This window comes from Gallus gallus, chromosome 13 (assembly GCF_016699485.2).
Source record: "Gallus gallus isolate bGalGal1 chromosome 13, bGalGal1.mat.broiler.GRCg7b, whole genome shotgun sequence".
Lineage (NCBI taxonomy): Eukaryota > Metazoa > Chordata > Aves > Galliformes > Phasianidae > Gallus > Gallus gallus.
In genome coordinates this window covers 1,667,455-1,695,285 of record NC_052544.1, presented here as the reverse complement: position 1 = coordinate 1,695,285, position 27,831 = coordinate 1,667,455, and the positions used below count along the sequence as shown (strand labels likewise).

The window sequence follows — 27,831 nt, the reverse complement described above, 5'->3', positions numbered from 1 at the left end:
CTGATTTCCATGAGGTCCTGTCCCATGGCTGTGCTCTGCCCTCAATCCTTGAGTCCATCCCCATATCCCACTTTGCTTCCACAACATCCCTTTGGCAAGGGTTGCGAGGTTTGCTCCTGATGTCCCTTCAGCTCCTTTGCTGCAGACAAATGAGGCCACCAAATGAACACACAACAAAAGGAAAGACACAGAGGGATCCATGTGGACCACACAACCAAGCGTGGTTTGGAAAGCACTCACTCGCCCCTCTTTGTGACTGCTCACACAGCTCCATCTCCAGCAATTAGCAAGTGCTGACCTTGCAGTTGGAGGATAGGTGTTACAAGTCCTGCTGAAATAATGATAGCAGAACAGCCATCCTGAAATGGACATCGGATCCCGAGGCACTATTTAATGAATAAGTCTGGGTAAAATGTGGACTGTCTCCACATAGGTGCCCTGAAGCCTCCCGAAATTTGCATGCTGCTCAAAGAAGCCGCCAAAGCCCGGTGCCAACCTGCCTGCTCAGATCGAATTTATCTAACTCATAGCAAGATCTAATGCAATTAGAAACCCATTTAGACAGCCTTGGGACAGAGATTGCCTAACCTTGCAGCCTATCAGAGCTCCGAGCCCATCAAGGATGTGCAATTTGGCTTTTCTTTGGTTGAAAAGAAGACTGGAAAGGAAAATATGGAAATAAATCATCTGAAGGGTGAATCATAAAATCTAAAGGGGTCATAATCTTTATGGAATAACGTCTGAATTGGACTGACCATGGTGTCCTGAAATGTCTATCACCTTCAAGCTGATAATAGAGCCATTTTGACGCTGGTTGGTATCTAGCAGAGATTGCTCGGGACACAGAAGGAGGTCGCATCATCACGTTAAAACCATCTGAAAATCCCAGGCAGAAAAAGGTTCCAGGACTGGGAGAAACACTTGAACAAAGCCCTCAAGAAATCTGACAGCTGCCAGGTAGGAAAATAACACTGTGAAAATAATAAGCTAATCTGGCTCCCCATTGCACCCAGCAGAGCTGATAGTTCAAGCAGAGGGCTCTGGGGAGAGCAGGGGGTCCCAGGCAGGAGGCTCAGGCCCCTTGGAGAGAGCTAACCAAGGGACGCTTCAACAGAAGACTGCATGGAGAAAATGTCAGTTTGCTGAAATCAGATCTTCTTTCAAGTGAACGTCTTGTTTCAAAGTTGGGGCAGGGGGGATATCTTTGCTGACATGGAAAAATGAAAAAGTGATGCTCTTGCAAAGGTAATTTTCATTTCAGAATTCAAGCCAAGTAGTGGTTATGAAACTAAATTAAAATAAAGGTCAGTCAGAATGGTACCTTTACAAAATTACAAGGAAATCTATCTATCTATCTGTCTTTCTATCCACCAAACTGCCTGCCAACCTACATACCAACCTACCTACCTACATTCATACCAACCTGCCTACCTACATACATACCAACCTGCCTACATACATACCAACCTACCTACCTACCTATTTGTCTACCTACTGACTTGAACCAAAACAAAACAAAGACCGTTATTTCTTTCTGATTTGTTTTTAAATAAAATTTTTTAGCTCAGTGGTGACCCCACCTTCTAACCAACTCTTTCCATAGGCAAGGGGCAGAAGCTTGCCTGGTCAGTGGAGCTGTGTCTGTTCCATGGTTAGCATGCTCTGGACATCCACACATCCCTCCCACCAGTGCTCTACAACCAGCCTGCACATAATGATATTGCGTGAGAGATATCACCTTCATTTGGAGAGATCAAGGAGATGAGACAGATAGTATTGTCAGGTTGAAGTACTTGTGTCTGGCATTTTCTGCTAGATCAGGATGCCATGTAGGTGATGGAGGAGCACCGTGGCCCTGAGCAGGGATTTGGGGCAGAACAGAGGCTGCACCCAACAGTGGGGACTGGAGGTAAAGGGGAGCACTCTCGTGGTACCCTGCGTTCTGTGCTGCTCCCACGTGTGCAGGATCAGGATCCTGCTCAGCAACACGTACGAGGCACACAAACTGGTTTCCTGCACATGGGCAGAGCTGGAGGTGCTGGTTGACAGGAGTCATCTGACCACCCATCAAAAGCAGCAGAATTCTGGGGCAAGCCATTGAAGAGAGGAGGAGGAAAATACAAAGCCTGCTGCAATGCAGTCTCCAGCATGACTGGAAAGAAGAGCAAGGGGAGTCCCACCAAAGCCTTCAGCAGTCAGCTGGGGGACTCACAGTGCGTGTCTCACCCAATGGCAGGATCTCTCAGCATGGGCCACAACTTCAGAATTCTTGTTGCCACCTAAGAAAATCCCAAGTGCCTGCCCCTCCTTGTTCTCTTGTGACATCACAGTCCTAAAGAGGTCTGATTGTGAAGAACACCTCAAAGGGACAAGAAATGTGCAGATGTGGCACTGGGAAACATGGTTCAGTGGGCATGGTGGGGATGGGTCAATGGTTGGACTTGATCTTAGTATCCTTTTCCAACTGTAATGGCTCTATGATTCTGTGATTCTGTGATTCTATGACCAGTTTCTGCTTCACCTGCCTTTTCAGATCCTGCTTGTAGAACAATATTCCCAGATGAGTGGGAATTCCTAACGGAATTGCAGATCTGCTCTTTTGAATTTAACCTCTCATCCAGAGCTCAGTTCCTGTATGAGCTGTCAAATCCTGCACCAGATATTGCAGATTGTGGCGCAAGTAAAAATACTGGATATCAGAGAAGGTTCCTGAGCTCTGTTCTATGGAAAAAAGGAGACCTGATGGTCCCTAATAAACTGTGATCTTCTTGAAATCCTGAGGAAAAGCAGCTCTGGTCCCTCCAGGCAGCTCAAATCAATGTCACAACACCCCAAAAGGTCTCACTCAGCCTGAATAATAAAGAAGGGCTTTTTTTTCATCTGGAATACCGATTTCCCTTCTATTGGGCTTGAGCTCATTTGATGAAGAAGCAGAAAGATTAACAGATTAGTGTAAAGGAACATCAGACATCACATTAGCAAGATATTTAAAGCAGGATTGCAGCCCTGAGTTCAGACAAGACAAACCCCTGCAGCAGGGACTGATATCTGTCAGATCCTTCCTGGCAGCAGCTTTGCAGATGCTCAGGAGCATGGGGGAGTTTGGAGCATGCGAACAGCGAGCCATGTGGGAGCCAAATAGCTGCAGGCTTCCAGGTTGCCTGGGCCTTTGGAGATCTCTCAGAGGAGCTGAATCAGGGCACTCTGCTCTGGATTCTTTGCTGCAAAGCGGGGTCGATCCCAGGGGAGAGGTGGTGGTTTGCTGCCTTCCCAAAATGATGGCTCTGGAGGCAGCTTTGATGAATCCTGCTCAGCTCTGTGCTTGTTGTGATAGAAGCTCAGGCATTTCGCAAGCCAGGAGGTGCTCAGGAGGATGTTTTGCTAATGGGGCGGGGGCGTCTCTGGTGATCTTTGGGCAGGATCCTCAAGTGAATGCCCAAATGGGTGTATATGACGTGCTAATTCAGGATGTGGGTCCTGCCCTCCTTGCAGGTCACTGCCACAAACCTGGTCTCCTCCCACCCACTCCTTCCTGCCAGGAGCTAAAGGGCTGAGGCAATGCACACCTCCCATCTGGGGAACCAGCAGTGTGCAACAATTGAGACAGAGCCAGAGGTGAAAAGGAGGTGACGAAGTGCTGGAGGTGGCCTGCACCCCACAAGGAAAGGCCAGGCCTGTTGCAAGGGAAGCAGAAGGCAAAGACCTCATTCAGCTCAACCCTCTGCTACAGTGGTGAAGTATTGGCACAGGCTGCCCAGGGAGGTGGCGGAGTCATTATCCTTGGAGGTGTTTGAGAAAAGGGCAGATGTGGCACTGAAGGACGTGGTTTAGTGGGCATGGCAAATGGGTTGATGGTTGGACTTGATGATCTTGTGGTGTTTTTCCAATCTTAATGATTCTATGATACTATGATCCTAAGTTAAACCATCCCAGCTGAACAGTGTGTGCTCCTGGGGAGATGAGGACTGTGGGAAGAGCCCTGTCTGGAGCAATCTCCACTGATCATCTCGGTTTCTCCCATGAGCAAAGCACGGGTTGTGCAAGTGAAGCCAGGAAGGACTGGCTTGCAGGACAGTGGGTAGGAACACAGCTCTCCCATGAAGCTGAGCTGTGCCCAGGTTTTTTAGCATGACTGGAATGCACAGCAAGGAGGGTGGGGAGGGATGAAGGTGCTTTGGGCTTGGCTTAGGGCTCAAGTCCAGAAGCATCTTTCAAAACAAGATAAGAGAGGGGATTGGCCCCACAGAGCACCCTGCAAGGTGTCAACTCAGCCTCTGAATGTCCAGAACCCCACTGTGCCTCTGGGCAGACACCAGCTCTAGGGTCACAAGCACAGAGCGGTCACCTCATTGCATGCCTTCCCCCGGGCTGTCTTTCCCATCACAGCTCCCAGGGTCGGAGCTTTGGTCTGCACATCTGCCCCACAACACCCCACACCCTTCCTGCCCTATATCACACACCCTCTCATTACCTCCCACAGCATCCCGGCCCAGTCCTTACCGCACTCTCCTTCCTCCCCCTGCTGCATCCCACCCCAAAGATGCACCCCAGGCATCATCGCGCATCTCATCCACAGCATCTTTCCCTCTCCCCCTTTGCAGAGAGATGAGAAAACGCTGGGAACATGTGCTGGCATTGCAGAAATCACTGTGCTCCCCCCTCCCCCCAGGATCAGGGTGCCTGATGTAGCACGCTGCAGGGCTGAGCCCTGCTCCAGGCTGCTCCAGGAGCAGCACTGCAGCTGACAACCCAGCCGAGCGGGCAGAGCGGTGCCGGGAATATCAATCAGTGTGCCTTGGCCAGAGCCAGTGCTTTCATTGCGCCGGGACTTGCAGGAGCTGCCGAGCTGCAGGGACATGGGCTCAGCATCCTTCAGGATTTGGGAGGAGAAAGATTTGGGAGAGGGGGAGGAAATTGCCTGAGTAAGGCAGGAGGAAGGGAGCAAACAGGAGAGAGGGATGGAGGGGGGCAGATGTTGTAGTGGAAGCCTGGAGGTGAAAGGCAAAGGGAAAAGGGGGGAGTGGGCCAGCAGCTGGCTCAGCAGGGTGAGGAGGAGGAATGGGCTGGAGTGGGGGGCTTGGGGCTGCAAGGCCAGCATGCCGTGGGAAGAGCATAGAGCACAGGTGCAGAGTAAGAAATGAGAGTTATTCTGTGCAAGCCACCAAGAGAGCAAAGGATGATGTCCCCAAACCCGATGGGGACAGAGGCTGCCAAGCAGGAGAGATTCGATGCTCTCCTCAGGAGGATGGGGGTGGGAAGAACCACGGCCACCTGGCAGACACCCCACTCATTCGGGTCACTGCACCGTGTACACCCTGCTGTCATCTCGCCATGCAGTGCAATCTGCATACAGCCCTATGCCATCTCCTCCTGGGACAACGCGGTACCCACCCCTGTACCACCTCCTCCTTGGACACTGCAGTATCCGACCCCATGCCAACTCTCCTAGGACAACATGGCCAACAACCAATCACCACACCACCTCCTCCTGCAGGAGATATAGCTCATCCCATCACCATGCAGCCTGTACTGGGGGGCTGCAGACTGGGAGCATCCGCTTCTCGCCCTCCTTGGCACTCCCCATGGGCACTCAGTGCCCTGCACTACATCCCTAGAAGCACTGAATCTGCACCAGTCCAAAATGAGCCAGAGATCAGGAGCTGATTTGCATTTTGGGAACTGCTCCCAGCACAGCTTCTATCCAGAGCAGGGGAAAACAGGGCAGGTCCCCCCTGAACCCTCCGCTCCATCTGCAGCTCAGCGCTGGATCCATTTATCAGCTCATTCCACGTGAGCGACCTTGAGAAAACCCACTGACCCGGGACAGCAGGAGACTTTCCCAGACATCTGCCAACACCTAAACCTGCAATTTATGGAGACTTGCAACTAAATTCTACCACAAGACAATTTCATTTCTGTCCATTACAGCTACAATATTCCTCTTATTCCCCCCCACCTGCAGAGTGTAATTAATGCTGCACGGCATTGCCTTGCCTGCAGGCAGGTGCAGGTGCTTCTGCTGAGCTCACAGCAGTGTGCCCAAGCCAACATCACTCCAGCTGGCTTTGTGGGCAACAGAGGGATGTAGTGACCAGGGCAGCTTTGGGTTTGTGCAGTCAGGAGAGAAAGGAGGAAAAAAAGTAGAAGAAATGCCCCAGCAGATGGAGGCTGGGAGGGAGGCGGAAGAAAAAACTTCAGCACCTGAATGTGGTTGTGTTCTGGCTGTGGGTTCATCAAAGAGCTGCTGAGGGCAAGGAGGGAAGGGAAAGTGCTTTCGGATGGTTCCCAAAGGGCTGCAAGGAGAAGCCACATCCCCAGCCTGGTCGGCCCAACCCTGCAGGGCAGCTGCTGGAGGTGGGTGCTGGTGTCTCCTTTCCTCTTCTGCAGCCACCGCACCTCCTGCAGGGCACAGCCATGCCTGCCCAGGAGGCCCAGACGCTTCCCGGCCGGTTGGAGATAAAACCTGACGCTGTTAGCAAAACAAACGGGGAGGCTGGGAGAGCCAAGGCTGGCACCAGCCTCAAACCACGGAAGCCAGAAGCACTGGTTTTCCCGGCTGATCTAATCTCTCCCAGCGTCAGACCTCCTCTCCCCAGCGGGCTGGTGGGGCCGGTTGGAGCCCCTGGGGAAGAGGTGAAGCCAGTGCATCCCTGCACCCCAAGTTGAACCAACAACTTTGAGAATGAGGGGGAAGAGCCAGAGAGGGGGGAACAAAACCTTTTGGGGAGCTCCATTGCAAGCCTGCTTGGGAAGACATCTCCACAGTGCTGGTGCTCATCGCGTGGTGGGGCGGGAGCACCTTGCTTTGGGTGCCCCCCCAGTGCTGCTGACGCACCCAGGCTCCATCTGCATCCGCGTCCTCATTGCAGCACTGCGGCAGGATTTGGGTCATGCTACCAAGGCAGGGCTCTGCTCCTCCGCCTGCTGGACTGGGGAGGTGGAGGTCTTATGTGGACATGGGGATGGATAGGATGAACCAGGAGAAGGCATGGCACAGGGATGTTACGGTGCATGTGTGGTGGACTATGTCCTGGAGGAAGGCTCCTTGGAAGGCTGGAGATGGAAGAAGTCGTGCAGGGAGTCAGCACCCTGAGACCTCTGGGCTGGCTACTGAGGGATGGGGGAAGGTTGTGGAGGGGCTGGCCCATGAGAACATTGTTTCTGGGCAGCAGGGACGTGGGAAGCCTGCCTGGGAAATGGCCGGGAGCCAGAGCAGCTTCAGGGGCAGCACGGAAAATAAGGCACAAGCGGTCAAAAATAGAAAACTTTATTGAAGTCAAATCCAACAGGGCAACAGAGCTCAGCCCTACGGCAGGAGCCCAGCCTGCCGCTTGGGGCTCTCCGTGGGGCACAGGGGTACAGCACGGTATGAGACGGAGTGAGTGGTCCTCACCCATGGGGCCAAGAACAGACGAAGCCACCCGTCCCCTCTCCCTCCCTAGTAGCTAAGGACAGAGCTGAGGACAGAGCTAAGGACAGACCTGACAGGCGCCAAAGCAGAGATGAGGTGCAAGCCAACTGGCCAGACAGCCCAAGAAGAGAAGGTTCCGCAAGCTCCGGACCCCTGAGGTCCTCCCACGACCTCCAAGCACACCAGCCAGCAGCCTGGTCCTGCCCACACCCTGCCCCATGTGCAGCACAAGTCCCGGCCAGACGCAGAGCAGTGACCTAACCGCAGCACACAGCAGAGACCCCGCATCCCACCACTCTGACCTCCTGGCCCCGCGCCACCAGTGAGAAGCCCCGTGTGAAGAAAGCCTTTGGGCCCCGATGCTTGCACTAAGGCTGATTTTCACCATGCCAGTGATGGCAGAAGGCCCAAGCCCTGGGGAAGGCAGAACCCAAGCCTGGGAAAAAGGCAGTGCTTTGCTCCCCCGCCCAGACCCACCTGCCCAGGCAGCCCAGCAAGTGCTGTGCTCCAGTTTTTGCACAGGGAGCTGGACACAGCTCTGTGCTCACATTGCCCCACTGGCTGCCAGTCCCCAGAGAATACCCAGTTGGGTGGGTATCCCCCCGGCGCTCCCCATGCAGAGGTACAGGCATGCAGCAACCTGTGTGTCACCACCACCCAGGTCCCAGCCCCGGGCACTGTGACAAGGGCTGCGATGCTCTTCTGTCCCCGTCCCTTCCCCGCCCTGCAGTCCAAGCTCACTCCCACACCTCGGTCCAGATGGGTCCCCGGTGCAGCGGGGGGGCCGCTGCAGGCCTCAGGATGAGCTCTCCTACCTGCTTGTTGGTGTATTTCTGGGGATTGGTGCGGTAGCTGTAGTCCGAGTACTGCTCGGAACCCGTTGAGTTGTTGTCCCCGGTGCCAACAAAGGTGTTGGTGGCAGGCAGGTCCTGCACCACTTGGTGCTTCTTGGAGGCAGAGGGAGACTGGGGCTGCAGCTGGATAGAGGGCAGGGGTGAGTTGGAGCGGTAGTGCCGGCCCAGGTCCGGGCTGCCCGGAGGGTAGTTGAGGGGCAGGTGGATGCGGGGGCTGTCACTGACAGAGTCATTCATCAAGTTGAACTTGAGGGATTTCTGCAGCCCTGTCTCCTCCTCGTCCTCCGTTGGCTTGGGTGGCTTTGGGGACTTGCTCTTCTTCACTTTGTTTTTGCTCTTGCCGCTCTTGCTGGCCTGCTTGGGCGCATACAGGTCTTTGGTCTCCTTCTTGCCTGCCTGGTAGCCACTCTTGGCCTCCCGCTGTCGGCAGTAGCGCACCAGGACAACCAGCACAATGACCAAGGTGACAGCCACAATGCCGGCAATGACTCCAAAGAGGATGTTGCTTCTCTGCTTGCTGCGCTCGTACTCAGGGTCCCCAGCGATGTCTATGTCAAGTGGTGTGTCCAGGCTGTGCCCCACCAGCGTGTCCAGTAGTGTGCGGTTGGCCAAAGTCTCGTTGACATAGAAGTGAACCAGGGCTGTGCCGTGCCGTGATGGCTTGCCTTTGTCATTGACGCGCACAACCAAGCGGTGCAGGCCATGGTGCTTGCGCAGGATCTCCTTCTCCAACGTGATGTCTCCACTTTGGGGAGAGATCTGGAAGAGCTCGAAGGGGTTGCCTCCTGTGATGCTGTAGGTCAGCTCGGCATTGACGCCAGTGTCGATGTCCTCTGCCTTGACCTTGCTCACCTGCTGACCAGGGCTGGTGTGAGGCAGAATATGCTTGTAGGTGGCATTGGAGGGTGAGGTGATGAAGGGAGCATTGTCATTCTCATCCAAGACATTGATGGTCACCCCTACATAGGCAGACCTGGGGGGATCCCCACCGTCCACAGCCTTGAGCCGGAAAGTGTACGTGCTTTGCTGCTCCCGGTCAAAAGAGATGCTGGAGAGAATGGTGCCGGTGCCATTCTGGATGACAAAATCACCATTGTCTTGCTCTACCGACAGCTGGATTCGGGCATTTTCTCCTTTGTCAGCATCGATCACCGTCACCATGCCCACGGGGCTGAGGGGTGGCATGTTCTCCATCACCGAGAAGTTGTAGCCGCTCAGCATGAACTTGGGGTCGTTGTCATTCCTATCCATGACGTTGATGGCCACCGACGCTGTGCCCTTCAGGCTGGGGCTGCCCTTGTCTGCTGCTACCACCAAGAACTCATAGCGCTCCCGCTGCTCACGGTCCAGCACCGCTTTCACTCGAATCTCCCCAGAGTCGGGGTCAATGGTGAAGGAGTCCTTGGAGGATGGGTCAGTCACCAGTGAGTAAACCAGCTTGGCATTGGAGCCGCTGTCTGCATCGCTGGCACTCACCTCCATCACTAGGTCATTGGGCTCGTTGTTCTCAGGGAAGGCGACCTCAGTGAAGCTCTGGCTGAAGACGGGCGCATTGTCATTTACATCTACCACCTGTACCTTCAGCGAGTTGGTGCTGGAAAGGGGCGGGTTCCCCGAGTCCACTGCCACAATCTCGATTGTGTAGTCCTTCACCGACTCATAGTCCAGAGGTGTGGTAGTCTGCAGGAAGTATTTCTTCTTGCTGTCACTCCCTGTTTCACTAGCCTGCCGCAGCTGGAAGGGAACATCACCAGCCACCACACAGGTCACTACAGCATTCTCACCCTCATCTCGGTCGGACACCTGTACCAGAGCCACTGCTGTCTCTACTGGTACGTCCTCCGAGATATTTGCCATGCCATCCTGGTGGGTGACCAACCCAATGCCCCGAATCTCGATAGAGGGCGCGTTGTCATTCATATCCTTGATGGTGACCACTACCTGCGTGCGGGCACTCCTGGGATTAGCCCCCTTGTCCTTGGCCATGACGGAGAACTTGAGGATGCTGACGTCCTCACGGTCAATGGGCCCCTGGACAGTGATGAGCCCTGTGTTGCGGTCCAGGCGCAGCAGCCGGCGCACCATATCCGATGCTTGGTGGAAGGAGTAGTCGATCTCGGCATTGGCACCCTGGTCCGAGTCGTTGGCCTTCACCTGTGGGATGAAGGGAGGAGACGGTGAATGAGAGGCCAGACTTGGGGGGAAAAGGCTGGGTTTCCTCTTCTGATGCTAAGACCTACGGGGCACCCTGAGACCGGCAGGGTGGCTGGGAGCGGCTCTCTAGCACAGAGGCCTTCACTCGCTCTTCCAGAGAAACCGGCTGTGCCGGTTGGGCTGAGTTCTCCTCCCAACTGGCTCCAGCATGCAGAGAATCCACTGGGAAGCAGCACTGCCAGAGCCAGGCAGCACCGGGGAGGGACAGTCCCGGCTACACTGAGCCATCCCTTCCCACTGACTGCAGCCAACAAGTGGGGCTCGGGTGGCTGGGAAGATAACAATGGTGAGGCCATGCACAGTTGCGGCAGCTTCATCCCAGCTTCCACCAACCATCCCTGCCTGTCTGCCAGCAGCCCTGCATTCGCATAAACCTGCCTAGTATTTGCTTTCTAAAGAAGATGAGGTTTGTCTAACATTTGCCTCCCTAATCGGCTCTCCGAGCAGCCTGTTCTCTGCACCATTTGCTGCTCTGCCGTTATCTTGCTCAGCAGATTTGGGTGGAGAATGAAAGTTGTTAAATGTAAATTCCACCTTTTACCTCCACTCACAAAAAAAGGCGGAAGTCATTTTACCCGAAAGATAAAAACTGAGCAACGGCAGCGGCGGTGGCTCAGCCCATTCTCCTCCCGGCCGCGCGGATTCCTTATCTGCTTCCAACTTCCATTCTCTTAACGGTGAAAAATGAATTTTTAAAAATTCACATCAGAATTAGTGAGCAGATGAGAGCCATCCGCACTCTGCTTATTAAGATGGCAGCTGCAGATAAGCAGATGTCGCTACTATCATCTCGGTGTTGCCTCCTAGCCAGACCCAGCCCGTGGGTTGCCTACTATGGTGCAGAGTCCTGTGTGCAGAAAGCACCCCGGTTCTGCAGATAGCATCCCCTGTCTCTCTGTTTCCATGCAGCAGCTGAGGGAATGCAACTAGTGAAAGGGTCTATGCCATGTCCATGGGCAGTCTGGCATGACTCTGGTCTCCTCCACAGACCGTGGGTCCCAGCTCTCCTCAAAACCTGCTTCTATCCCTCTAAATACCCTGCTGCCGTTCCCCACCCTGGCCAAACTCCCCAAGCATCCCATCCCACCACGTTATAGCGTAAATGACATCCCAGCCGGATGCTGTGGGCTCCTACAGTGTGCAGCCCTTCTAGGATCTCCTTCCCCAAGGCAGCACGTGGCCCTATAAAAGCCCATGGGTTGTCCCCGCTAAAGCATAGGGGAGCTGGGGAAGAGCAGGAAACGCCAAAAACCAACCTGGATGACGGAGTGCCCCACAGGGCTGTTTTCAGACAGCTCAGCCTCGTAGAGGGCCTTCTCAAACTTGGGTGCGTTGTCATTCATGTCCACGATGGTGATGCGCAGCAGTGCACTGCTGGCCCGTGGCGGGTTGCCCCCATCCTGCACCTTGATGGTCAGGTCGTAGGAGTCCCACTGCTCCCGGTCCAGGTTTCCCATGACAATCAGCTGTGGCTGCTTCTCCTCCTGGTCCTCAGCCACCTGCAGCCCAAAGAGTTCCTGTGCCTCGGGGCCAGCCAGCAGTTCATAGGAGGCAACGCCGTTGGGCCCCGAGTCCCGGTCCATGGCTGGGGGGATGGAGAAGAGAGTCCCGATATTGGTGTTCTCGGGGATGGTCAGAGTGAGGACGGGTGAGGCGAAGTTGGGGGTGTTGTCGTTGATATCGAGCACCTCAATCTGCCCCTCAAGCAGGCGCGGGCTGTTGTTCTGCATCAGGTCAGTGATGGACACTTCGAACTCCAGGTAGCAGGGCTCTCCGGGCAGCAGGTGCTGGCACTCACGCAAACTCTCCCGGTCGATGGAGGTCTCAGTGGTGTAGATGTCTCCTGTCTTGCCATCCACACGCAGGTACGGGGCCCCCACTTCCAGCTTGTAGAGGTGCCCCACGTCGGGGAAGCCGTAGTCAGAAGCCAGGCTGCCGATGAGTGTGTTGGGGGGCTGCTCCTCCTGCACTTTGTAGACCACGCGTGTCCCACAGGCCAGGGCAGGCAGCTGGCAGAGGAACCACAGGGCCAGGCAGGAGGTGAGAGTCCTCATCCTGTGTTTCAGGGGAGCTGGAAGGACACAAAATACCTTGGGTTAAGTTGCTCAAGCTCCGACTTCACCCACACCCTCTGTGGGACTGCAAAGTCACAACTCAAAAGGAAGGGGGGTTCCAGGCATACCTATCCCCAACCTCTACCAACAAGGGCCCAGGAAGCCCGACCCTGGAATGCCGAGTTCCCTGACCCAAAGAGCAACCCCGTCACCGAAACCCTGGCCCTCCCTGCAAAGCACAGGAAGCCACTCCTGCCACCGTCCACCCTCTTCGTCACCGCACACTCTGTAATTACAACCAGCCAGGCATGCTAACGGGGCGGACTGCACGCAGCCTGCTGCCAGCAACCCGATGGGAGCCAGCCAGGCTGGGAAACAGCTTCTCACCACAGACACAGGAGCATTGTGCACCATGAACTGTGGGGACACTGCCTGCCACGCTTTGCAGGGACATGGGGGCACCGTGCACCCTGCCAGCACCACAGGGCTGCAGCAGCAAAGGCACAGGTAGGGTCCCTGTGTGGGATGTGGGGATGCAGCCCCTCAGCACTGCAGGGATATGGGGTATTGCAGGTACATGGGGCATCGTAGGGATGCAGTGACATGGGGCACTGCGGGGATATAGGGCATCACAGGGATGCAAGGACATGGAGCACTGCTTGCACTGCAGGGCTGCCACCCCTCCAGCACTGCAGGGATGCAGCACACTGCCACAGCAGGCACAGCGCAGCACTGCCCTCCCTGAGCTGCCAGCTTTGCGCTGCAAAGGCACCACCCACCCAACACTGCAGGGATGCAGGAGCCCTGCACAACACTTGCACTGCACTACATGCAGGACACTGCCACCTGCCCGTGGCCCCGGTAGAAGAAGCGACAGTGCCCAGTACTGTGTCAGGGGAACACTGCCCACCCTGCGCTGCAGCTCCCAGCACCCATCCTGTAGCCCCTGAGCCTTCCTGCAGCCCTGCATGGCCCCAGAACATAGCAACGGGCAGCACAGCATCTCCTCTTCGCTGCACGGTCTCTAGGCAACGCTGCACCCTGCACCAGGCAAAAAGCATTCCCTGCTCCTTCCCATTCCCTCCTGCTCCAGGCTGAGATGTGCCTGGGGGATGCCCAGGGCTGTCCGTGTCCACCTCACCGGCTGCAGAAATGGTGACAGGAGCGCTGCCCCCTGCATTGCAGACGCACACTGCACGCTGCACTGCAGGCACCCAGCCACTGGAAACCTCCTCCCAGCGTGCCGACGCTGCAGGGCCAGTGCCAGCCCTGCAGGGACTGTCCCTTCTGCACTGAGCCATACGCTTCATCACCTGCACCTGGCCACCAGCCTTTATGTCCCCTGCTTCCCTGGCTGTGAGCAGACATGGAACCTTCACTGTATGTCCAAAAATCAGCATCCACAACATCTGCCATGGCACCCGCAGCAGCGATTCACTCCTTCCATTCCTATCGCTTCCCTACATGCTCTGCACCCAGTCTGTGGGATGGGATGGGATGGGATGGGATGGGATGGGATGGGACGAGATGGTGCTCCTCCAGCTACATAACCAAATGCAAAATTCCTGCTCGCTCAGAATCGTGTAGTTCCTCAACAAGTGGAACATCCTGCGCTGGCTGCCCTGTTGCTTCCCACAAGCCAGCTGCTCGCAGTCCCTCTATCCCTGTGTTTGCCCATGGACAAATGCCTGCCTTGAGCTCTCCCTCGGCAGGTGGAAACACAGCTCTGCTTCTGAAGATGAAGCTCTGGCCCCAAAGCCTAGCTCCATTCTTCTCACTGATCCTGCCAGCACTGATCCTCTGGCACCCTTTGTACCAGAGGACAAATGCTCCCACCCCACTGAGGGCATGCACAGCCATCCACAGGCACGTCCTGGGTGGAAGGGAGGAGGAAAGCCAGCCGTCCCCACCCTGCACATGGCCAGGGATGGAGGCAGAAAGCTGGGCAGGAGCACGATGTGGCTCCGCATCGATGCAAGCAAGACCCAGCAGTGAGCGTGTAAGCACACAAGCACACGCGTGTGCGCTGCACAGAGTGTGACAATGCATCTGTAGGAAAAAAGGACACATGCACGTGTGTGCACGAGCACTGTAAGGAGCACACCCATGCCCACAGTGGCAGAGCGCGTGCACAAGGACGGAGCTGGCGTTGCTGCACTGCGCGCACACGCGTGTGCACGGAGAGACGTGTGTGCGCGTGCCCCTGTCCCTGTTGCTGTGCACTGGCATGATGTCACCCTGCTCGGGGGCATTTGTGCCCTGCGGATGTGGGTCTGAGCCCACGCCGAGCATCGTCACCCCATTGCTTTGGAAATGTCTGTGCAGCGAGGGCGGGGAGCGTGAGGAACAGGGATCCGGAGGATGCCCGGCGGGGAGGCACCCAGCACGGGCTGTTTGCCCACGCCTGTTTGCATGAGGCTGGGCTGCTGCTGACGTAGCCGTCCTGCCTAAGCCCAGGTGCGAGGATCTCAGCTAAAGGTGAAAGTCCCTGTGCGGGGCCACGGCTCTGCCGTCACACAGCCCTGAGTCACCAGCGCCAGGAGAGCAGGGCAGGAAGGGAGGCACCCCAGGGTACCCTGCACCCATGCAGTGTGCTCTGGGAAAAAGGGCTGGAGTCTGAGCCCCGTGTTTCCACAGATGGAGGGAGACTCCAAAATCGGGGGCTGGAGGCGAAGCGGCGCTGTCACCCCAAAAAGAGGTGGCTGCAGGAGGAAGGTGGGAGCTGGGCACCCGGGTTCACCAGGGGAACAAATCCTGCTTGGTGCTTGGGGTGGGGATGACACACAGCAGACGTGAGAGCCCCAAGCAGGGTGTGAGGAGAAGGTGGAAGCTCCACCATCGGGGAAAAGCACGTCTGTGCAGGAGGCAGAGGCTTCCCAGGGGCCGGTGCACGGCAGCGGTCTATTTTCCCATGGGATCTAAGGACCATCCCACACTTTTTTCTCTGGTGCCAGCCACCTTTTTCCGACCTGCTGGCAGAATACAGAGTGCTTAAAAATAAAAACCCCTCCCAAAACAAGTATTCCTCAGCACACACAATTCTCCCTGCGGGGAGAGTGCGAGAAGAGACCCGACCACATGAGAGAGGCGTTAGTCACGCTGCTTAATGCATGACTGGGAAGCTCTCCGAGGACAGTGGCATGCAAAATCCTACAGAATTCACTCATTCGCCCCCAAAAGACAAGCCCTAATGAGGGAGAGGCTATAAAGCACGGCGAATTCAAGCAACTGCTCCAACAAGCCTGCGATTCCCACAGCCTCTTGGCCTCGTTCCACAGTCAGCGGCTCCACATGGGGTTGGTTGCCGATGTCCCCCCCTCCTTTCTGCTGCTGGGGGCTGACTGTACGGCTCCCAACCCTGCTCAAGCCCCTCTAAATGCTGAACACCCCAGCACCGATTCCCCCCCCCCTCCCCCCCAAGTACCGCTGCGATGCTCCGAACCGGAGCAATATCCCACCCGATGCCAATCCCCGTGCATAGGACTGACATTAAAGGCGATATTGTCCCCAAAACGGCCACCGACGCTCCGACTCGCACTCAGAGCGCTGTTGGGTCAGACCCCTGGTGTTGTGCAGCGCGTCCCGTGCCCAGCGCAGGGTTTCCTCCGGCTCCGAGCACTGCGGCTGCTCGGTGTTCGCTCGGGATGGATGCGGGCTGGGCCCGAGCACCCACTATGGGGACCGGCGCTCGCTTGGAGCGCTTTTACCCCGAAATTAATCGGGAGACGAGCGGTGAAGGAAAAGAGAGCAAAACCCGGGGTCCTCCTCCTGCTCCTCATCACTGCAACTCGGGCAGGAGCGAGGCAGCGACCTGTCAGAGCCTCCCTGGGGGCAGCTTCCATCCTCCTCCCCGGCCCCTAAAATCCCCTCCCGAGATGCTGAGGGCTCCGGGGCTGTGGCAGGGCCGCAGGGAGCTGCCGGCAGCAGAAGCAGCTTTCGGCAAGGACCGGAGACGGCCCGGGCCGAGGCTCCGCAGCACCGAACGGGGGGAGCCGGCAGCGCTGCGCCGTGCACGCACTGCACACGCACATCGCACACGCACATCGCGCGGACACCCGTGAAAAACACAGCCGGGAGCGCTCAGCCCGGCGCACACACGCAGCGAGCACGGCTTTGCCGAGCCGTACGCACCCTCACCCCGCTCACACGCTCACTCTCTCTCACACACACACAGACACACACACACACGCACTCACACGCGCAGCCCCCGCTCCTCCACTCGCGGACCGCGCCTGGCGCACCGCCCGGAGACACGGGGACACAGCGCTGCTGCCGCCGCCGTGCACCCCTCCTGCAGGCACCTGCCGGCCGCCTCCCCGCTCCGCTGTGCCACGCACGGACACACGGGCACACGGGCACACGGGCACGGCCCCGCTGCCCACCCGCAACTTCTCCCGCTCCCACGCGCTGCTCTCCCACAGCTGCAAGCACCCTCGCATCGTAGGAGATGGGGAGCACACGCCCCTACAACCCACTCACCAACGCCACCCAAACGGGGAAAAAAAAACACCCCCGCGCCCCCCCACGGACACGCTCCCACGCTGGGGCACGGCACCGGGTGGCACAACAAGTGGCAGCGCCAGCTCCGGCCGGCCCAACGCGATACCGGCAACGAAACCAAACGCCCAGCCCCGAGCCCCCCGGTGCCGCTGCCTGTGTCCCCTCCCCACAGCCACAGCCACGGCCCCGGTCGTGCGTGGAGCTCCCGGCCCCGCCGCGGCTCTTACTTGGATGCGGCCGGCGCTGCGCTCCGTGCCGGCTCCCGGAGCGCTGATCCAGCGGCGTCTGCATCGCCTCCTCCCCGCCGGGACCGGGCTCCCCCCACCCCCCCGGCTCCTCCGGTTCGTTATCCACGGATGAAAACCAAATTTTTTTTTTTTTTTTTTTTAAGGAAAAGGGGCAAAAAAAAAAAAAAAAGATTAAAAAAAAAAATTACAAATTTCCCCCTTGGGAACCGCCCCCCCCTCCTCCTCCCCGGGCCGGGATCGCGGCTCTCCGGCGGAGCGGCGGCGGCAGGGCTGGCGGCAGCCCCGGTGGGCAGCTCCGTCCGTGCCCGCCTCCGTCCCTCGGTGTGTGTGAGGATGTGCAAGGGAAGCGCAGCGCAGGCACGGCCCCTTCCCCCCTCCCTCGCCACATCCCCGCTGCCTCCGCCTCTTGCCGCCGCCGCCACGGGGAGGTGGAGCTCCGGCTGCTGAGCCGAGCCTCAGCCCCACCGGGCACCGGCAGCACGGCCGCTCGCTCCCAGCCCTGGCAGGGGCAGCAGCATCTGCCCCCCGGGACCCCCCTTCCCGGCTCCTCACGCCGGGACCCCTCGCTCCTTGCATGGGACGTGCGTCCCGCTTTGCTCCCTTCACACTGCTCCTATTTAATTCTTTCGTTTCTTTGTGGATTTTGTCATTCAGTCGCTTTATTCGGACCCGTAAGGAATAGGGGCCGGGCTGGGGATGCATCCCCCCGTGCTAAGGGTGCCCCTCAGCGGGTGCACACCCGTGGCTCTTTGCCTGACTCCATCCAGCGGTCCTCTCCTGCCACACCTGGCTGAATCACACTTTTATTGCCGGGTGCCAGGAACAGGGAAGCAGAGAACACCTGTGAGCTGTCAGCTGCCCTGGCAATACCTTCACCCTCTGATTGTGGGCGAGCATGAGTGCCAAGTGCGAGTCCCAGAGTGCGGCTGGGGCTCAGGGACAGCGCAGTCCCCAGGGAAATGACATCCCTCACTGCCCCTGAGCGCACACCAGGGCTGGATCTACAGCCTGGCCCTGCTGAAGGCCTCGTGGGGCCGCTGGGCTGGGAGCAGGTGCCCTACGTGGCCGGGAACCCTGTGGCTCGGCACCCACCTGCTCTGAGAGGCTGGGGCCGTGTGGGCCGATGGCCACGGAGATCTTTCAGCCAGGATGCTGGGAAGTCCGCAGCGCGAGGATGGGAGCAGCTGCCCGCTGAGCTACGCCAACCTGTTGCGCAGCTCCCGTCGCTGCACACATGCTCAGCTCGGCTGCGGTGACTGCACCATCTAGAGGCTGTGCCGGCCTGCTCCGAGCATCCCTGGCTCCGGCTCAGCCCCGCATTTCCTCCGCAAAAATCAGAGCTCAGCCCGCGGAGCGCTTCTCCCCGCCGGGAAGGGGCTGGGGAGAGGTACCCCGAGGGGGGCACCCAGGATGCTCTGCAATGGCCATCCCTGTTCCTGTGGTCTTCTCCATGCCAGTGTGCGTGGGGCTTTTTTTTTTTTTCCGGGTGTTAATTCTCAGAAAGGGAATTTTGCAGAGGATACAAAGCGAGAGCTCCAGGAAGGTGGAAGCCCCAGGAAAGGGGCTACGGGGTTTGTCGGGGGACACAGTGGGAGCCGGGCTTCGGGCGGGGAGCAGAGCGGAGCTCCCGTGGGACACAGAGAGCTTTGGTTCTCAGCTCCGGTGGCCCTGGGAGGGAGGAGAGTGGGAGGAAGGGAAGAGCAGAGCAAGTGACCCTGCGCACCCCGGGCAGCGCTGTGTGCAAACTCCCACAGGGGCTGGGGGCAAACTTCATGGAGCATTGTGGCCAAAGGTTCCCAGCTCGCTCCAGTTGCAGGCAGGTGGTGTGCATGCAGCGTGCTCCTCACTGGGAAACCAGGCATGCAGGGGTTTTGCTGGGTGCAGCCATGCTTCGAGGGGCAGGTCCAGGCTGTGGGAGTTGGGAGTTTGTCTGCCTTGACCTTCCTGCTCTGAAGAAGTGGCCGGCCTCCATTCTGCAGCCTCCGGATAGCAGGAGAGCCTGTTGCCAGCATTGCCCTGTCCCATGCACTTATGCAAGTCACTGCCCTGTACTTTGGCTTTCCCACTTCCTATCCTGAACAAGGAGAAAGTATTTAATCACCACTATGGCCACTGCGCTCTTGGCCAGAGGTATTTCACCAGCCCAAGTGCTGCCCGGTGGTGCCGGTGATGCTGCTCTGCCATACCCAGCCCTCTCCAGCTGCTTGGCGGTGCCAGTGGGCATCACTGGGAGAACAAAGCCTGCGAGGGAAAAGCATCCTGTTAAACCTCCAGGAAAGCAAGAAGAAAGGGAAACACGGAGAGCAAATGAACCTTACAAGAGACTAAATCCCCCTCCCCGACACACGCACACAGCAACCTGGCTGCCGTCTGCTGCAAGGAGTTCAAAGGCTCCTCTGTTTTCTCTCATCAGCTCTGGGCTCCGCAGGAGAAGCAGCAGCTCGGATTTGGGCAGCAAATGCTAATAACACAGATGTTCTGACAATTCGCTTGTTTCTACAATTAAAAACAAAAGCTCCTCCGAAGCCAAATGCGCGGAAATGAGCACATTAAAGAACTTCTCCTCCACGCGCCCGCCGCGTAATGAAAGGCTGCGGGTTTGTGGAGGACGGGGGTTCGAATTCGGCCCAATCCGGAGAGCACGTGGGATGCTGAGGGAGAGGAGCATCCCTGGACCACACTGCAGTGCCGAGGCTGAGCGACTCATGCGGTCGGGGTCTCTGGTTCCTATGGGATGCTCTGTGCCAAATTATCGCGAGGTGGTTTTTATTACTGTTTTAACTCTTATGATTTTTCCTTAACCTTGTTTTTCTCTCGGCTGCACTTTCGCTCACTCATTAATTTTGGTATTTTTCTCACGGTATATAACCCCTGTCACGGCTGCCATGGCAACGGGAGGGAATGTGCTCAGCGCTAAAATATCCTCTCAAAAATAACAAAAATAAGACAACAGAGGCAGCTTCTGTGGGCTGCTGCAAACGCAGAGCTGGCCCTGGCGCTGCGACTGCCGGGGAAGGATCCTGGATGCCGGGGAAGTCCCTGAGCCCTGCTGTGCTCAGCCCCGTCCTCCCCCCATGCTCTGTCACCACTGGGCCAACGTCTTGAGGCTGAGAATGGTGCAGCCTCCAGAATTCATTTCTTCCCCCAAATATCAACGTGAACGAGGAGGAGACGTGGAAGCAGCATGGAGAAGGGCTCTGGTGCCAGGGGCTGGCTGGCTCCGGTGCCTTTTCGCTCCTGCATGGATTGCAGTGGTGATGCCACCAGGTCCCAGGCACGGTGGCAGCTTGTCATACAGTCCTGTTGTCTCTTTCTGACAGGATTACCGGGCTGCTTGAGAAAGGCAATTGTGTTGATATAGTACACCCGGATTTCTCCGAGGCATTTGACTTACTTCCACCTGACATTTTGATTAAAACTTGCATTATAAGGAATTAACAGGGCACATATTGGATGGATTAAAACTGCTTCCCCGGCAGATCTCAGAGGTAGTCATTAATGGGCAGATATCTGCACGTAGTGCGATTTTGCCTACGTCCCCCCAGGGACCAACTCTTCGTCCACCGCTATTAAACACTTTTATCAATGATGGAGATGAAGATATGAAATCTTTGCTGGTAAAGCTTGAAAATGACACCGGGAGTGATGAGGTAGAGAGGAAGGAGGATGGTTTCCTGCTGAATCACCTGGTTAAACGGCCGGGGTGCGTTTGGATACAGATAAACACTGGAATATATCTGGGTGCTAAGCCTGCAGGCTAGATCTTGGAAAGCAAGGACTCCAGGCATGTCTATGCAGGCAGGAGATGGTTTCCAACCAAGCCAGCTCACCTGAAACACTGCCAGGGTATCTGCCTCATCCAGCCCAGCAGATTTACCTATGAAAGAGGAATTTGGGGGCAGTGTGAACAGTTCTCCCAAAATGAAGCTGGTGTACCCACCTGCACGTGCCTCACCGCCAGCCCATGGCCAGGGCTCTGCATCTGCACCCACACTACAGGGAGGGGCTGGGAGAGCACGGGAGGTCTGACCACAGCCAAGCCTAACGATGGGGTGCACAATTAACAAGGACGTTGTCAGATGACCTGAGGGTGTCCTCCCACATGGAGAGGATCCGTTAAATTCCACAGGGAGCTGCAACAAGAGCAGGGGCTGAAGAGAAGAGGCAGGTGGGGCCCTGAGCTGGAAGCCAGCTGCTTTGTGCTGAGAGCACTGGAAGAGCTTCCTCAGGGAGCAAAGGGGATCACAGCATTGCTCAAATTCTGCACTCAGATGAGATCTCTTTTTTTAAGAAGAAACCACTTAATCCAGCTTCTGGGGGCTGCTGTGTGAACGGGTTGGGGCAAGCAGTCTCCCCGGGCCTGGGCTGAATCTCACACCTCCTCCTTGTTCTCTCCAGCCCATCGCAAGTTTTCCGTCATACTCTGCGATTATTCACACAATGATTAATCAGTTTCTTGCTTCAGGGTTCAGGTGGGCATCTGTGGAGTTCCTATGGCCTCCACGCAGCATCTGCAGCAGGGGAGCAAAGCACCAAAAATGTTTTCTTTTCTGAGACCATGCTGGCCAGCTTGGTGCCCAACGCCTGAGCTGGCCTTGGAGTTTGGGCTTCAGAGGAACTTTAGTGCTCTTCATAGAATGATTGATGTTGGAAAAGAACTCTATGATCATCAAGTCCAACCATCCTCCTACCACCAAGGCTGCCCACTAACCACATTGACACGTTTATTGAGCACCTCCACGGACAGTGACTCCACCACTTCCCTGGGCAGCCCATGCCAATGCATTACCACTCTGTCTGAGAATAAATGTTTCCTAATATCCAATCTGAACCTCCCCTGGCACAACATGAGGCCATCACCTCTCATCCTATCTTTGTTACCTCAGAGAAGAGGCTGACTCCCCACTCACTACAACCTCCTTTCAGGGAATTGCAGCGAGCAATAAGGTCTCAGCATCAAATACTTTGCTCCTGGGACTCCCTAAAGAGGTGAGGCCCTACAGAGGCAGAAGGCAGCTCTGGGGGGCAGATTTCTCCAGACATAGCCTTGCAGTACCCCAGCAGGAGCTTCCACATCCCTGCTGCTCCTGTGGGCGAGCAGCAATCCGTTCCTCCTCCCCAAGGAGAATTCCACCCTCTTCCTGCTTTTGTTCTGCTCAACGGCTCCTCCTTGAAGGCCAGCCTCCAGCTGCAGCCCTGACTTGCCCACAGTGGCTGGTCTGGGGGGAGAGGAAGGAGAAAGGGAGAGGCTGCCCTCAGCCTCACTGCTGCCTGGCATGGGGGACTGTGGAGCCTCGGCCATTGCTATGGGGCTTGGGCAGACCCATTGGGTGGGTGTCAGAGCAGTCCAGCCTTGGGTGATGGGCTGAGGTACTGTGAGGCCGGGGTTGAGGCTGGGGGCACTAGGGTGGGATGGAGAAGTGCTGAGGCAGTGCTGGCAGGGTCAGTGCTCTCTGTGCCCCACCAGAAGGGACGTGCGCAGCCCCACAGCCGCCGTGTTTGCTGTCGGCACGGGGCTGTCATCTCCCTTATCTCTGCTCTCTGTTTGCTCTGCGATATCCCTGGGGCCAACACTCTTCCAGGGCAAAATCCAGAGACGCCAGAGTGAGACTCCAAGGGAAAAATAGTGCTAAACAAGTGACAAACAAGCTGGGTCATGTTGGAAAAGCCAAACCAACTCCCTCCCAGCAGTGGAAGCTCTGAGCAGCAGAGATGGGCATAGTGGGCCAGATCTGGCCTCATGCAGAGATAGCACATACCTGGGCAAGAGAACCAGCCTGAACCAGGAGCTCTGTTGGGATACAGCATGGGGTGCTCACGCTGGGACCTTCACATGGGGGTGGGGCAGCCCCATGGGGTCACAGAATCATAGAATCTAAGGGGTTGGAAGTGACCACTGCAGATCATTGAGCCCAAACCTGCTACAAGCAGGTTCCCCAAAGCCCCGGAGCCCCCTGGCCCACATCAGACGGTTCACTTGAGGCCATTGGGGAGGCTGAGGAGCTGTGTGGGCAGAGCAGTGAGACAGCAGCAGGGCAGGTTTGTGCAGAGCTGTGAGCAGGATGTGTCCGCAGAGACCAGACTTTGCCCATCCTGGTAAACAAATAGCATCGATTGCTCCAAAGCAATAACTGACTCAGTCATCCGTTTCTCTTGCTAACTGACACAACCTGTGGGGCCCTGAACTTTTGTATATTTATTTTAGGACAGAAGCATTAAAGGGAAAATATCAAACAACAAATAATCTACATGCATGCTGGCTTCCCAGCACCCTCTTCTCCCCTGGCTGCACATGGGCCTGCATTCAGCCTTCCCCTTCAGATGAGCTTTGTGGGTTTTGATGGAAGTTGTAGGTTCGTGCAGCACCTTCTCGAACAGGGGTGAATGTTTTTGGACATCTGCAGCACCTCTGCATAACCCCCTACTGTTTCTTTGCTGGTTGCCTTTTATGCCACCCCACTGCCAGCGTGCAGCCAGTTAGAAATGCAGTAGAAAATCCCTGCGGCAGTGGGTTTTGCCTGCTGGGGGAGATTTCAGTCCTCAGGAGGAGATGCTGGAAGCCTGCTGAGCACACCGAAGCACCCAGCCTGGGGACGTCCAGGACCTGGGTGTGGGAGTGGGTGTTGACCCAGCCCAGCAGCCCCACTGACGTACCTCCAGGAGCTCCAGCTCCTGTGGCGAAGGCGAAGGCTGGCAAACAGCTTTGTTTCATCTCCAGAGGAAACTCTTCAAAGCCACCCGAACGCTTTGATTTTGGAAAGGTTTTTATTCCTCTGAAGAGAAGAAAAGCTCCCTTGGTGTGGTGCAAAGGTCCCTGAGAGGCACCACAGCCCACGTGGACATCAGCAAGGTGGTAGGAGAGTGGGGCAGCCAGCAAAGCCCCGTGTCACCTCTTGCAGCATGTCACTGGTGGCCTGGCATGGGAAATGGGCTGCTCTGGCCCTGGGTAAATAGGGTGCCTGCTTCCAAGCACTCAAGGGTTGTAGGGGATTTTTCCCTTTGCTGAGATCTGGGACGGATGGCAGGGGTGGGCCTAGAATAGGGAGGAACGGGAGCTAAAGGTGATGGGGGGAAGGCCCTGGGTGCCTCTCTCTGTAGGAGATGCTGGGGACAGGTACCACCACAAGGCACATTCCTCCTGTCACCCCTCCTGATATAACCCTTGCTCCCTTAGCCTGGCCCAGAGCGACCAAGGACTTTGTCATAAGAGCCTTCAAGAAGAAAAAGCCTCCTTGGTATCTGGGTGCCCTCTATAGCAAGCACGACTCATATCCTTAGATAAATGGGGGGAGTGGTTCTAATAACAGCATGCATCCGCCCAGCTAAGGCTCCTGGAGAAAGCACTATGACTGACCAACAGGGAGCAAGGAACCCCTTTTGGAAAGCAAGGCATTGCCATTGAGGTTTGGAGATGGCTGTGAGCAAAGGGGCGTTGCGGGAAGCTGTAAGAGCAGGAGGGAGGAGAACTCATTTCTGCATGGTGAGAGGTGGTTGATCCCGGCCAGCAAATCCAGCTTCAGTGCAGGAGAAATGAGAGCACAGTAAATGGGGACAAGAGCAAGAAATGCTTCTGGGGTGATGGAGGGCCATGTGTGCCAGGTATGTGTTGTCAAGCAAATGGCCAGATTAGCAGAGAAAGGGAAATCACTGGAGAGCATTGGCCTGGCTTGCAGCAAGGCTTTTTTAGGGAACTTGATCTCATTAGGTTTTACTCACCAAATTAAATCTCTTGGCTTGATTACAGCAGAGTCACTCGGACTTGGAGCAAGTTGGAGGGCCACGTGCGAAGGGGTTCTGACCCCATTCCTCGCCACGTCAGCCTGCAGGGAGCCCAGCACCAGTGCTGTGAGCGGCACTGATAAATCAGGGATGCTGCTGAGTCTGAGGATTGCATTGCTGGAGCCAGAGCGGGCAGGGTTAGGAGGGAGTGAACCGGAGAAAAGCTGGGAGCAATGGCAGCAGCACCTGGGAGACCTGCCCTACTTTTCCAACATTAAGAGCAGGGTCTCCCTCCTGATTTCCCATCTTCTGTCCCCTTGGCATACAGCATGGAGAGCTGCAGGGGATTTCCAGAGCATCGTCCCCCCAGGCTACCCGCAGTCCCTGCAGTGCCCTCAATGCTCCAGAGGAAAGTGCAAGGATGCCCCAGGGCACCAGGCAAGCAGAGGGGCCTCGAGGGAGGTGCTCACTCTTCTTGCTGCCAAGCAAAGCCCATGGCACAAATCTCATCCCTGCCAGCTCTCTGCCTGTGCCCACCTTGTAATGGGTGGATTCAGAGGTTTGGGAGCACGGTGAGCTCCTGGGGGGCTGGAGAAGGCAAAGAGCATGAGAACTCTGCTGATGCGTCTCAAGGGCCTGAGGTTCCTTGCATGGGAGCTTTGCACAAAAGCTGTTACAGAAAAGTCTTTTTCAGTTTGCATATATATATATATATATATATATCTTTTTTTTTTTCAGTCTAAGAATCGGGTATTTAAAACCCCACGGACCTTTTCATACTCCTCCACCTACTCAGGCAAGTGGGAGGGGAGGAAGTGACAAAATAGATCCTATAATACATTGTAGTTTTGCAATCCTATTGTTAGCACTGGGGAGAAAAAAAAAAATAAAACCAAACAACCACTTAACCCAAAACAGCAGCAGGGAAGGCAACATGCCCAGCCCTGCCCTGGCTGGGCGTAGCCACTGCTGGCTCTTGGGTCATTTAGGATTTGGGTTTTGTCTCTTGTGTTTCAGCCCGGTTTTCCAGGGATATGAGAAGACTTTGGCTGATGGTGAGCTGGGCAGGAGGCACATCCCTGGAGGTGTCAGCAGGGTGGCTGGATGACGCGAGGAGGTGCAGGAATGCAAAACCCCATGGTGCACCATTGGAGGGATTAGATCCAGGGACAGACTGCCCTAGAAAAGAGGAGCAGCTCTGCCCAAAGCAGCTGGCTATGGCAGCACAGGAACCCCTGCTCCACGAGATTTCTAATTGAGCTTCTGCATAATTGTTCCAACCATTTCCTCACTCTGAAGCAAAGCTTATTGGTTTGCAATGCGTAGCACACCCCGGGGCCTTCTTCAAAATGTAGGCCCAGCATTTACTGCCCCCGGTCCAATAGTTGGAGGATGTGAATGCATGTGTTATTGCTACGAGCTTAGTCACTTGGATTTGAGCTCTTTGAGGACTCCAGATGTGTCATACAGGCAGGGGGATTTGCTATCTTTTGTGTGTTCCAGCATCGCGGCTTCAGATCTGTCTGCTTTTAGCTTCCTGGCCCAAGGAGGATGCATCTGGGGATGCATCTTCTCTTGCACAAATATTTCATTCTGGGATGCTTCTGCTTTGATGGAATGGGCCCACGGCTCTGTTTCATCCCCTTGATGCCTCCATCTCTTCTGCATGTGTTGCATTGGCTGTGTGTGCCCTCAACCATCTCTGCTTCCCGGTCTCCATCTCACATTTACCTGTGTTTGCTCTCTCTCTCTGTCAGCTCTCTGGAAGTTAAAATCTATTTTCTCAAGAGCATTTGGCTCAAACAATCCAGCATGAGAGCAATATGAACCTTTCCCGTTTCTCTTCCCAGTTGTCCCAGAAGCTCAGCAGGCTCAAGCTGGCATCCTCTCTCATTGCGTGCTGCCTTCCCCAGCTCCACAGGGCCAGGCATGAGCTCACTTCCCCCTGCTCAGCACCCAGGAGATGTGCTGCAGCCACAGCCACCCTTCCTTCTGTCCCTGTGCCCTGCACTCGTGTCATTGCAGGAGTCACAGCATCCCCAAGAGACAGGATTGGAGATAGCAAAGTCCTGTGCCTGAGGACTGTTCCCAACAGGATTTTGCTGTCTTCTCCCATCTCCACAACCTTTTTGTGGAAGGATGGGAAGTGCTGAGCTTCAGAACAGGAGCTTGGGCAGAGTGGAGGGCTCCCAGGATGTGAGGATGAGTGTGAGAAGCAGACAAATCACCTGGGGAGCACCAGCTGCCACTGAGCAGCATCTCCAGCCAGAGATGGACATAGCGGACCATCATTGCCATGATATCTGCTGAGCAAGCACTCAAGGGGCCTGGCACCACTTGCACAGCATAGTTCTGCAATGAGCTGCTGAAGACCTGAGCTTCCCACAACTTCCCAGATGTCTTAAATTAGGAAAGCATCCTTGGTAGGGCCATGGAGTCACTTAGGGTCATGGTACGTGATGGAGTAGCACAAGATTGGGTCTCCACAGAGCTCCCTATGAGGCTTGGGAATGCAGTGCCAAGAAGCGACCTGTGAAGCCCTGCACATCTGGGACCACTGGAAGCATGGGCTGGCCATGAGCTGATCACATCCTGATGCTGCTGTTCGCAGGAGGTTTGCACACCACAACCTTTCCCCATCATCCATCCTTGCCTCTTATCCCCTCCACCTCCAGCTGTTTGCAGCTGTGGATTGAATGGTGCTCCTGGTGGCTGCTTGAGTGGGCTGAGCCTGTCACCAAGGCTGGTGAATCTCTCGAGTGCCTCCAGAATTGATGAGTCTCCCAGAGGAGCCCTGAGCATCCCAGCCAGGACACAGCCTGCCTTCCTGC

The 27,831-nt window shown here is 56.2% G+C and overlaps 1 protein-coding gene across 3 annotated transcripts in view; it reads right to left on the bottom strand.

Moving 5' to 3' along the window:
• The window catches only part of PCDH1 (protocadherin 1), a 50,529-nt gene extending 32,008 nt beyond the window's left edge, over positions 1–18,521 (bottom strand). For 2 of the 3 annotated variants that reach the window (NM_001045827.2, XM_015293600.4), the window contains exons 1-3: positions 17,261–17,610; positions 11,736–12,550; positions 8,227–10,419 (exon numbers count right to left, since the gene is read on the bottom strand). In NM_001045827.2, coding sequence (NP_001039292.2) covers positions 8,227–10,419; positions 11,736–12,550; positions 17,261–17,324 — 3,072 coding nt within the window. In that variant the 5' untranslated portion in view covers positions 17,325–17,610. Of the gene's footprint in view, positions 1–8,226; positions 10,420–11,735; positions 12,551–17,260; positions 17,611–18,373 lie in introns of those variants that run through there. The other variant, XM_046900340.1, reaches the window with a different exon arrangement.
• Positions 18,522–27,831: the final 9,310 nt, after the last annotated feature.